Here is a 12,582-nt window from a genome sequence, read left to right as displayed (position 1 = left end):
TTCAAATTGTTGTCTGGTGTCATTTTAATTCTAATTTAGCTTCATTCCCACCTTATTACTTGTGTTGCTAATATCATGTTATACTTCTACACATTTTAGTTTCAATATAACATCTTATAGACATTATCTTATACAATAACTTTTTTATTATTTAAAATATTTTATTTTTATTTATTTGAGTGAGAGAAAGAGAGAGAGAGAGAGAGAAGAATGGGCACACCAGAGCATCCAGCCACTGCAAATGCACTCCAGATGCATGTGCCACCTACTGCATCTGGCTTATGTGGGTCCTGGGGAATCAAACCTGGGTCCTTTGGCTTTGCAGGCAAATGCCTTAACCACTAAGCAATCTCTCCAGCCCCTACAATAGCTTTTTAAAATACTTAATAAAAGAAAAACATAATTTACAAACTTGATATCAAGCATTTCTGTATGCCTATGCTCATTTTCTTTCTGCTTGTTGTTTGTTATTTCTATTGTTGTGTCTCCAAGTTCACAGAATATTTTATCCCAAACTTGCTTTTGAAATTTCTCCTCAGTGAATTTTTATTTTGGTTAATGCACATGCAACCCCAGAAATTCCACTTTCTTTTTAATATTATAAATGTATAGTTTACTGTTATTCTCTATTTGATTAATCTTTGTTATGACTTTCCATACTTTGTAAAAATAATTTTATTTAGTTCTTTGGACATGTTTATAATATCTGCTTAAACTCTTTGCTAAGTCCAATATTTGAGTCTCTCATAGGCAGTTTCTGTTGCCTATTGTTTTTCTTGTGTTTGGGTTATTTCTTTGGGTGCCTCACAAGGTTTTGCTGAAAACTACACATAGATAATCTGTTATGCCTCTCTGGGCTGCCCCCAACTTTTCTGGGGCTTATCATCACTGTACTCCTTGGTGTTTTTTTGGTATGTTTATTGACTTAAGGAAGTGAATACTGTGACATATATTGCCCCACATTATGCAACCTATGATGTTTCTACTTAGACTGTTCTGTGTTTTTATCTTTAACCTGGATTCCTATGGTCTTTAATCACTTATAGGTCAAATGTGTACTCAGTAATTTGTTGGGCTGGAGAGATGGCTCAGTGGTTAACATACTTGCCTACAAAGCAAGTTTCCAGGCTTAATTCCCCAGTACTCACATAAAGCCAGATGCACAAAGTGGCACATGCATCTGGAGTTTATTTGCAGTGGCTAGAGGCCCTGACCTGCTCATTCTCTCCCTCCCTCTCTCTCTCTTTCTCTATCTCCCCCCCTCTGCAAATGAATAAATAAATATAATTTTTAAAAAGACTATGTAATTCAATACAAATTGTGGTGGTTTGAATCAGATGACCCCTTTAAGCTCATGTGTTTTGAATGTTTGGTGCCCAGCTGGTGGCAATTTGGGAGGTGGAGCCTTACTTGAGGAAGTGTGTTGTTGGAGGTGGACTTTGTTGCCCTGGCCAGCAGGGAGTTAAACAAGGACATGAGGGGAAAGTAACCTGGATGGGAGACAACAGACACAAAGAAGGAGACCAAGTCTATATTCTGATCAAGATCTCAGGTTTATTCAGGCAAACACAAGCTTATATACAGAAAATGAAACTTTCCAGACAGTGCCTACGTGCCTAAAGTGTGCTCCATTAATGCCTCTGTGTCTGAAGACTGTTTGCCAAGGCCATACGATAAGGTCTCTGTGCCCAGAGATCCAAAAACAGCTTCCGTTCTCATGGTCAAAGAGCAGCTACAGCTCCCAACACTTTGTGATGTTATCACTGCCCTTTGCCAGAGCTCAAGTCTTTGTGCTTTTTTCCACCTGCTGTGGCAAAGATGTGATGTCCAGTCTCTGCTCATGCCATGCATCCTCCTGCTGTCACGTAGCTTCTCCTCAAGACTATAAACCAAAATAAACCCTGTCCTCCTATCTGCTACTTTTTATTGTGTGCTTTGTCTCCCAACAAGAAGTTAACTACCATACCCATAAAACATTTTTTTTTAATTTTATTTATTTATTTGAGAGCGACAGACACAAAGAGAAAGACAGAGAGAGGGAGAGAGAGAGAATGGGCGTGCCAGGGCTTCCAGCCTCTGCAAACGAACTCCAGACACGTGCGCCCCCTTGTGCATCTGGCTAACGTGGGACCTGGGGAACCGAGCCTCGAACCGGGGTCCTTAGGCTTCACAGGCAAGCGCTTAACCGCTACGCCATCTCTCCAGCCCCCATAAAACATTTTTTATTAGATGTAATTTGTTTGCCTTTGGAAAATGAGGTCAGTTATTCAGTTAAATAATGTTCTCAGGGCCATACAGCAAGTTTGATATCACACAGCAAAATTGCAGAGGTAGGACTGAAAGCAGCCTTGGTTTCTTGCACAGAGCTTTCTCCAGGACAGTATTTATTTGCTCCTCCCAGTACAAATAAGGAAAGTATGCCATTTGTAAATAAGGAAATGCACAGTCATTGCAATATGAATATATATACTAGTACTTCCTACACCAAAGCACAAATACAGAGTACATGTTTAATTACTTTGAGTCTGGACACTAACTGTGAAGGCATGATTGTGAGGACACCTGTGTGACTTCAGCCAGCTGTAGCCACTGTGATCTCTGGCTCTGGACCATAGTCCTCACTTGTCACGAGGCTTCTACATCAGTATCTAGTTTGTGTCTTTGTGCTTTCTCCCATCCCAATCAAAGATGTATATAAACTGTTGATATGATGCCTTACTGTGTGTTTACTTTCCTCTGCACAGCACAACTCTCCTTCATCTGATTCTCTTGTACATACCCACTCAAGAACAAATTCCATTTCAGTTTTAGTAAGGAGAGTGAAAAGTTTCACACTGTCTGTAAGCATACAACCTGTGTTTCTTTCAGATATCATTCCAGCCTGAAAAACTTGTCTACCCTCCAGCTGGTGGGAAGTTACATGGAAATCAAGAACTACATCACCATGGTCACTGGGATTTTGAGTCGTCTGGCTAAGGAGAATGGGAACACTTCATGTGGCCAATGGTCACAAATACAGGATGCATTAATTTCTTCAGTATGCAAACTACCTTGTACAGATGAGGTATGGCCCACAGTAGGGGGAGGTACTATCTGTAAATCTGTATCAAGTAGCAAGGCTTCTGAATGGTTGGCTCCCCAGCAAGGGCTCATGCTTAAAGAACCAGGACAAGTGAGGAGGCCAGGTGTGTATCCAGCTAGGCTCCCATGAATGCTTCTGGTCTATGATAGAAAAAAAAGATATAATTTGATTGTTTTTACAGATAATTCTTCTGATGTTTCTCTAAAATATAATTCAGATACCTCAGACAGTTAAAATCAAGATTTTTGTACAACTTCTTTTTTAAATTTTTTTTATTTTTATTTATTTATTGGAGCATGACAGACACAGAGGAGGAGGAGAGAGAGGGAGAGAGAATGGGCACACCAGGGCTTCCAGCCACTGCAAATGAACTCCAGACACGTGCGCCCCCTTGTGCATCTGGCTAACGTGGGTCCTGGGGAATCAAGCCTCAAACCAGGGTCCTTAGGCTTCACAGGCAAGCGCTTAACCGCTAAGCCATCTCTCCAACCCTTGTGTAACTTCTTAAGAAATAATCAGAGTCAGACGTTCCAGTGGTCATGAAAGAGTACTTGCAAGTACAAAGACAGGGCTTGTTCACCACATCTATATGACACTCACTAGAACTCATGTTTTCCCCTTCTGCAGCTGTTGTCTCTCAAAGTTTTACTTAGTTCTAGCCCTTATGTCTTCCTTTCTTGTGTCATTTTTCTAATGTAGTCTGATGAGTCTGGTCAGGGGCACATAGAAAGAGAGATGCTGGATGGAAGGAAACCTTGAGATCAAGTTAATGGTCTCCAGAAAGTCCCTTAGATGAAACATTTTCTCTATTTCTCCATAAACGAGCTGTAACTATTAACTAATTTCCTCTCTTTTTTTTATTTGTTTATGTGGTTGGTTTTGCTATTCAGGAAGCAATGTTTGACTCTCTTCACATATTGAGAGACCTCATAAGCTTCCCAAATAAGGTAAGTGCTATTTCTTTGTTTGTTGTAGAGTCTCACTGTAGCCTAGGCTGACCTGGAATCTGGAATTCACTATGTAGTCTCAGGCTGGTCTTGAACTCACAGTGGTCCTATTTCTGCTTCTTGAGTGCTAGGATTAAAGATGTCTGCCACCATGCCCAGATAGGTAAGTGTTATTTCCAAGCATATTTTCCTACTTTTCATAATTCTGAGGGCTATGACTAGCTGTCTAGAATCACATTTTGACACTTAGATTAGAGCTATGACTTTATCCTGAGCATTCTTCTGCATGAATTTCCCACCTCACATTATGGCTGAAAAACTTCCTTTCTTCATGTGGAAGTAGAAGTACAAAAGGGTTTGGATAAGTGTTCTTCATGGTATGCATTGCTTGGTGAGTGAGCTGTTCTTTCCTATTAATGCACAGCATTATTAATCCATGGTATCCCATGGTCACAGCTGCTTTGCTCAAATCCCTGACATTCCTTGCAGTCCTTTGACAAGAGTCCTCACTGTGCAATGCTTTGAGAGATGTGAGAAGAGCCCATGAGAGCCCCTGTGTGGCAGTTACCTTCTCATTGATGGGACTAAACACCTGACCAGAAGCAACTTATAAATGGAAAGCGTTTACTTCAGTTTCCAGTTCTGAGGAGAAGTTTCCCTGTGGTGGGGAAAGCATGTCAGAGCAGACAGCAAAGCATCACATCTTTTCCTATCATGCATCAATAGTGAGCTAATCTGAACACCCAGTGGGCTGGACTAATACGCTACAAGATCTTCACCCAGTGACACACCTTCTCCAACAAGGCCACACATCTCAAAGGCTCCACCCCTTTTCCAAAGGCCACCAACTGGAGACATTTCAAACTGCCACACCCTTCTTGCCACCAGGCAGCAAATCTAATTGCAGCTGCACCTGTCTCCACACTGTGTCACCATGAAATAGGATCCCCCACTTCCAGCAAGCATCCTTCACATGTCTGTGCACAGGAAACCATGTACTGCCACCTTTCTGTGCTTCATTCCAGCCTCTGTGACTGCTGGCCCTGGATCAGTGGCCACTGGTGGTCCTGCCTCTACCACACTGTATTGTCTTGGGTTTATCTACTTAAGTTGATTGTGTTGTACACCTTCTTCCATTCTCCCTCTTCTAGATGACCATAGACATGCTAAGAATCTATTTCTTTATCTCTTTGGTAATGCCACATCACCTTCAGCTGTCCCCTCATTTCTATGTACTTCTTCATAACAAAGATTAAGGAGGTGTCATCCGAGCTTGCTGTGACCAATGCCTGCTGTCTCTCCTATATTTTTAAGCTGTTGCATAGGGTTTACATCTCCTCTTTAACTCTGAGATTGTTCCTACCAAAGTGCCCAAAGATCTTCATACTGCCTAACCCATTGGATGCCTCTGCCACCTCCCGCTCCCTCATAGCACATGCTTTGAGGGGATAATTCTTCTTGTGGTTTTATCACATATGGTTCCTTGGTTGATGTCACTGACCACAGTTGTCTACTTTTCATCTATGCTGACATAGTCAATGTTTCATCAGTCTTTTGGGGGCCTCCTAGGCTCTGTCTAACCTTGTGCACTCATCACCTCATTTAATTCGTTAACCTTAGATTGATGTGATGCTCTCAGACTCTCTCTGTTTTATATTTTTATCTCAACCTTTTCATATGTGCTGCAGATCTACTTTGCATTTCCACACTCAAAGCCACCACATTTATCCCCCTGATTCTTTCAGCTCAGGGAAATGTGATACTGACACCCAGAATCCATTCAAAACCTCCAGTATTACCCACACATCTTTCCTTTTACACATCCATTACTTACAACTGAAGGGGTCAGTTCTTCCTCAAAAGCATAGACAGAATCTCCATCTCCCCAATCTCTACTGCTCCTATTCTAACATGAGGCAGGCAGATTCCCATGGAGCTTTTCACTGCTCTGTCTCCTCATGCTGCCTTATAACATTTGCCATATAAATCAGGGTTGGAAAGATGGCTCAGCAGTTAAGGTACTTGCTTGCAAAATCTGGCATTCTGGGTTCAATCCGTCAATACCCACATAAAACCAGATGCACAAAGTGGGGACTGTGTTTGGAGTTCACTTGAAGCAGCAAGAGGCTCTGGAGTGCCTATTCTCATTTCCTCTCTCTCCTTCCCCTCCCCCTTGCAAATAAGTAAATATATTTTGGGACTGGAGAGATGGCTTAGTGGTTAAGGCACTTGCCTGTGAAGCCTAAGAACCCAGGTTCAACTCTCCAGATCCCACAAAGCCAGATGCACAAAGGTGAGACAAGCTCAAGGTCTCACATGCCCACTAGATGTTGCAAGAATCTGGAGTTCAGTTGCAGTGGCTGAGGCCCTGGCGTGCCAATTCTCTGTGTGTGTCTCTCTCTCCATCTTTCTAAAAAAAATTTTTAAAAAAATAAAGAAAGCAGGAAAAGCCTGACTAAGTCACTTATCAATGCCATTCTCATTGCACATGTAAGAACAGTTTCACCATGGCCTCTGTAGCTTGGCTCCTTTTTACTGGTGCCTCAGTACTTCCTCTACCTGTGTCCCTGGTCTTCTACCACCCTTCAGCATCCAGGCTTTTACTGGCTTGGAGCTTGGGTAACTGTTCTTGTCCTGCCACACAGCCCTGGTCAGAGGGCTTCCTCGCAGAAGTTGTCCTGCATTCTCTCTTCTCTTTATCTGGCTTCTCTCCCTTGGATGAGCCATTGTATGTATATCTTTGTTCCTGCACTGGAGCTAAACTGCATGACAGCAGAGAACATATTTGGAACAAATGAAAACTAGGTGGCTCTGTTACCTACCTCCTACTTCTTCTCCCAAGTCTTACCTTCATCTTTAGTTACTCTACTGCATCCACCATCACTGTGGGAATGGAGGTTGGGCTTCCCCTGCCCAGACATCCTCCTTTCTTCTCACAGAGCTGTCTTCATTGCCCATCTGTCCATGCACCTGCCTGCTCTAAAATATTTGATGGCTCCCTAGTATACTGAGGGTAACATTCAATCTTCTGCACAGCACACAAGGCCCTTACCTGGCCCCAGCTCACTCTGTATTTCCTCTTGCATACTACCTCTTCCATGTTCCATCATGGCCCTGAAATAATGTTTTCTCTTAACCTGGAATAGGCTATCTTTTTTCTCCTGGACAAATGCATACATAACTTTATTATGGTGCTTTAATATTTCTGTGTTGGAATTGTTTTCGCTAAATCTGTCTTCTGACTCTAGACTAATTCCCTCAGGACCAAACAGTATTAAAGTAATATTAGCTGCTATAACGAATAATCCTGAATCTCAGTAGCCAAAAGCATACTTTATCCCCCATTCACATAGAGAGTTTCAGTTTGTGATCCTCCATTGGAGGCCAAGTTTCCACATCTCCACTTTAGCTCATAGGGGTAGAGAATGAAGAAGGCAAGCCATGTCACAGAGGACAAAAGTTCTGGAGGTTTACCAGCTCCTGTCTTATATATCTTATATATACATTATATATGCAATATCACATATCTCAGGGTGATAATGTTCAGCCTCCTACCTCTACAAGACTCAAGGAAAAAACCTCAGTCTTGGACAGAGCATGATGTGTTTTAAAGCAGTCATATCTCATGTTGTTTGAAGAGCAGTCATTGTGAAAACTGGGCATAAATGCCCAATTTTGATGGGAGATTATTTTTAAATTTTAAGTCCTATTTTGAAATTTTTGCCTCTTAGTTCATACCTTTAAGCAGTTTGAATGCTCTTTAAAGCTAGCTTAATTGTATTGTTTTTGGAGGAGAGTTTTATTTTAAAGGATTTTTCTAAGCCATATTTTGTATGACTATCAGAAAATATAATCTATTTTATTTATCACACATATTTATTTGGCAGTTGCTATGAGCTACTAAGGGAGAAAGGAGAACATATTTAGTCCTGCCTTTTAAGTACTGATGCATGAAATTAGGTGTGGAAACAGATATACTTCAATAAGTATGCCTCATGGCTATGAGAGTGACACAATCCTGCAGAAACACTAGAAACTACAGGGCACATTTGAAGATGATTTTAGAGACAGGTAGGAGAGAATATGGTGGTTTGTGATAACATTAAAGTGAGCAGGTTTTCAGAATGAGTATCTATCTATCTGTCATCTCTCTATCAAGTATTTATGTATAATAGTATCATAGATTTCCTTTTGCATAATCTTAGAACACCAGGTAAGGAATGTGAGAACAAATCTTGCACTAAAGAGTCATAGTGGCAGGTAGGTAGGAGTTTCACAGTGCCACTGTATTGTCTTGTTAACCTTTGCAAAAGATTGAAAGTGTTTGTGGTGAAGGTTTAGAGAGAGGCAGAACAGTAGGATTTTGCTAGGCAAAGAAAGAATAAAGTTATTTCTAGTGAGGAATATTTGTGACATGAAGAAAAAGCCGTGATTATTTGGGGACAGTAAAAGTTCAGCATGGCTCAAATATAGATGGGTGATAGAAAGAAAGAAGTCTGTAGAAAAAGACAATTAGGACCAACATGTTAAAGGAATGTGAAGTGTTTTTAAAGTCCAAGCCACTTTGTATCTTGAAACATAAAGGACTTTTAGAAGCCTCTTCTATTTCCTTGGGTCTTATAGGGGTGAGAAGCTGAACATCTGAGTAATTGTTACTGAGGAAGCTGGGTCCACTTATCAACTAAAGGCTGAGCATCCATTTAACCAGGACGTCTTGGTAGTATTAAAAGGTGCAAGGGTCTATGCACCATACTGGAAACATTTCATTTCATCTCCTCTCTCCCTGTAGTTAAGTTTCATGAGTGCAGTGCACATCCTCAAATACACCCAGATGTTCCTTGCTCAAGACCAGTTCTCAGGGAAGTTTGTGGTCTACAAAAATCTCAGTCTTGAACTTGTCCTTCTTGTCTCTGGAGTTTGGGAAGCCACCAAGGAAGAAAAAATGAGAAATGAAGACTATCTACAGGAAGAAGGACTGAAAGCAATCTCAGATGTGTTACTAGTAAGTTTGATATTTCTCTCGCTGTAGCCCAGTGGCAAAGCATGTGCTGAGGACACAGCAGTCACAGCACCACAGCTGCTCCCCTCTCTCCCATGCCAATCCATGTTTGTAATCGCTTTTCACAACTTGAATTAGAATCAGAGCCCAGAGACTCTTCTTATAATCTTGATTGATAGATAATTCAGCATTCAGGAAATCTTCATTTTGAATTTTAAATGTTTCATGGCAACCATGTCTGATTCCAGTGCTTTGATAGATTTTCATCTGTGACACTTTGGAGATTAAGTCTGGGTCTTGGGGAATAATATAAAAGAACATAAATGAAGGCCAGGTGTGGTGGCTCACGCCTTTAGTCCCAGAACTTGGGAGGCAGAGGTAGGAGGATCACCATGAGTTCAAGGCCATCCTGAGACTACAGAGTGTGTTCCAGGTAGTCTGGGATAGAGCAAGACCCTACCTCCAAAACAAAACAAAACAAAACAAAAAAAACACTCTACACAAAAAAGGATGCAAATGAGCTCTTCTGTGCATTAACTTTCAAAGTAGACCTGCTAACCACAGCTACTATGAAATAACATGTTTATTTCATTTATTTCTGCTGCAGGCTTTTGAAACCTATCTCATAAATTAATTTTTCCCTCTTATGACATGGCCAGTGCACTGAGGAAGCAAGAAGTTAGTAGACAGATTTTTCATCTTTCCTGCCAAGCTGTCTCGAATCCCTCCCACACAAGCTTGTTAGTTTAAATGACAGCTATTAAAATACTTAAAGAGTTAGAAAGTAACTTATGATGGATTTGAACCTGGCAAAGGTCATCACCACACTTGAGCACATGATAAATGTCTTGGGGCTGGCCCTGTGCTAAGCCCTCAGAACCACCCTCAAGTTAACCTCTAGGTTATAAAGTGTCAAAGCTCTTCATCCACTGCGAAGCACCAAGGAGCACAACAGTTTAAAAATGAGTAAGAGGGGCTGGAGGGATGGCTTAGCATTTAAGGCATTTGCCTGCAAAGCCAAAGGACCCAGGTTTGATTCCTCAGGACCCATGTTAGCCAGATGCACAAGGAGATGCAAACGTCTGGAGTTTATTTGCAGTGGCTGGAGGCCCTGGATCACCCATTCTCTCTCCCTCCCTCCCTCTCTCTCTCTCTCTCTCTCTCTCTCTCTCTCTCTCTCTCTCTTTCCCTCTTCCTCTGTCAAATATATAAATAAAATAAATATTTAAAAAATAAGATGTCACAAAAGAACACCATGTGTGCTTTAGTATTGTTTGCCTTCTATGTCCTTGTGTCAAACTGTTTGCTCAGAGTCCAGTCTCACTTCAGGAAGCTGCCTTGGAAGTTCCACCTCTCCCCCGCCATGCATTGGAGGCAGAGTGTTCCTCTGCCTTGCCAGCATGCCTTCCCCGGCTCTGTGTTGCAGGACTGCCTCTCCTTGAGCCGCAAGCATCAACTTGACATGGCAACTGGGCAGATGGAGTTCCGGACACGTCTCCATCACACCCTGAAGAGTTCTGTCCAGAGCCTGGGCTTCATCCAGGTGCATTTACCTGGTGACCTGGCCTGCCTCAGTCCTGCTCAAGTAGAAATGCAGAGCACATGTTACATTAGCCAGCTTGTGCTCTTCAAAAGGAACCCTTACCCAGCGATGCAAGCTCCTGGGCAGGTATAGAAGGGTGGCCACTTGCCTCTTTGAATGGCTACTTCAAATTCTCTGTGCCTGGGCTTCCATGGTAAAATGGGGAATGAGGGTCCATGCTTGCACGTGTTCTTTCCTTCTAAATGAGAAGCCTCTAAACATGGTGCTGATCCCACTCCTTTGGAACATCATGTTTGCTGTGTCCAAGATGGTCTCTACAAGGCTGGTGACAAGTGAACTGTGGATGTATTTACTAGAGATAAGGACAGGCAAGGAGACAACTGATTAAACTAAACTGCAAAAGGTATAGCAGGCAAGTCCCAGTGAGGTGTCATGTAGCTGGGAAGGAGGGGAATTCTTTTGTAGCAATGAGCTGATTTTATCTCTTCAGCCATTTGTGTGGGGGTCCATATCTGGCCAGACAGGAAGTGGCTAAGTAGTACACTTTATAGTGCAAGTTGTCTTTTTTTGTTTGTTTGTTTTTTCCAGATAAGGTTTCAGTCTTGTCTAGGTTGACCTGGAATTCACTCTGAATTCTCAGAGTAGACTCAAACTCATGGCAATCCTCCTACCTCTACCTCCCGAGTGCTGGGATTAAAGGCATGCGCCACCATGCCCGGCCAAAGAAGTTGTCTTTCTTTAAATTTGCTTTGGGGTGTGTGTGTGTGTGTGTGTGTGTGTGTGTGTATGTTCATGTTCAGGGGTATGAGTGTAGACGTACATGTGCCATGACACACGCATGAAGGTCAGAGGACAAGTTGGTGTCAGTCCTTGCCTACAAGCTTATTGGAGGCTAGCTGTCTTACACACTTCCTGCATATTCTCCTGTCTCTGCCTCCCACCTCAGTATAGTGTCCGTGGATTACAGATGCCCACTGCTGAGTCCAGCTTTTAAATTAAACTCAAGTACTCACACCAGAGCAGCAAGTGCTTTATCCACTGAGCCACCTCCCCCAGATCAGTTTTCCTTTTCTGAGACTGGCCATTTGAGGTAAGGTACCATGAGTCATTAGGAGTTAGGTTCTAAATGTTTGTATAGGACTGGAGGGTTGGCTTAATGGTTAAGGCACTTGCCTGCAAAGCCAAATGACTCAGGTTCAATTCCCCAGGACCCATATAAGCCAGATGCACAAGGTGACACATGTGTCTGGAGTTGGTTTGCAGTGGCTAGATGCCCTGGTGCACCCATTGTCTCCCTCTCTCTTTCTCTTCCTCTCTCTCTCTTTTTCTCTTTCTCTCCTTCCCTCTTTCTTTCTCAAATAAATAAATATTAATTTTTTTTATTTTTTGGTTTTTTCGAGGTAGGGTCTCACTCTAGCCCAGGCTGACCTGGAATTCACTCTGGAGTCTCAGGGTGGCCTCGAACTTTGCTGAGTGTGGTGGCACATGCCTTTAATCCCAGCACTCAGGAGGCAGAGGTAGGAGGATCGCTGTGAGTTCAAGGCCACCCTGAGACTCCAGAGTGAATTCCAGGTCAGCCTGGGCTAGAGTGAGACCCTACCTCGAAAAAACCAAAAAATAAAAAAAATTAATATTTATTTATTTGAGAAAGAAAGAGGGAGAGGGAAAAAGGCAGAGACAGAGAAAGAGAGAAAGGGCATGCCAGGGCCTCCAGCCACTGCAAACAAACTCCAGATGCGTACGCCCCCTGGTGCATCTGGCTAACGTGGGTCCTGGGGAATTGAGCCTTGAACCGGAGTCCTTAGGCTCACAGGCAAGCGCTTAACTGCTAAGCCATCTCCAGCCCATAAAATTTTTTTTTTTAAATAAATGTTTGTATAAGACATCGCAACTTGTTGAGGTTGGGCTCTAAGTAGTTAAGGTTCGATTGCTAAAGTATGGGATTTTCTGTTTTTATTTTGGCCTTTTGTCTTTACCCGTTTCTTCATAAAATATTGGCAAAATGAAGGGT

The 12,582-nt window shown here is 42.3% G+C and overlaps 1 protein-coding gene across 1 annotated transcript in view; it reads left to right on the top strand.

Moving 5' to 3' along the window:
• The window catches only part of Pkd1l1 (polycystin 1 like 1, transient receptor potential channel interacting), a 185,013-nt gene that overhangs the window by 88,319 nt on the left and 84,112 nt on the right, over positions 1-12,582 (top strand). The window contains exons 19-22 of the mRNA XM_045141375.1: positions 2,869-3,064; positions 3,973-4,029; positions 8,819-9,031; positions 10,455-10,697. Coding sequence (XP_044997310.1) covers positions 2,869-3,064; positions 3,973-4,029; positions 8,819-9,031; positions 10,455-10,697 — 709 coding nt within the window. The remainder of the gene's footprint in view (positions 1-2,868; positions 3,065-3,972; positions 4,030-8,818; positions 9,032-10,454; positions 10,698-12,582) is intronic.

Source organism: Jaculus jaculus, unplaced genomic scaffold, assembly GCF_020740685.1.
Source record: "Jaculus jaculus isolate mJacJac1 unplaced genomic scaffold, mJacJac1.mat.Y.cur u25, whole genome shotgun sequence".
NCBI classification, from domain to species: domain Eukaryota; kingdom Metazoa; phylum Chordata; class Mammalia; order Rodentia; family Dipodidae; genus Jaculus; species Jaculus jaculus.
Note: the sequence above shows the minus strand (reverse complement) of the source record. Positions and strands in the feature narration are given on the sequence as shown.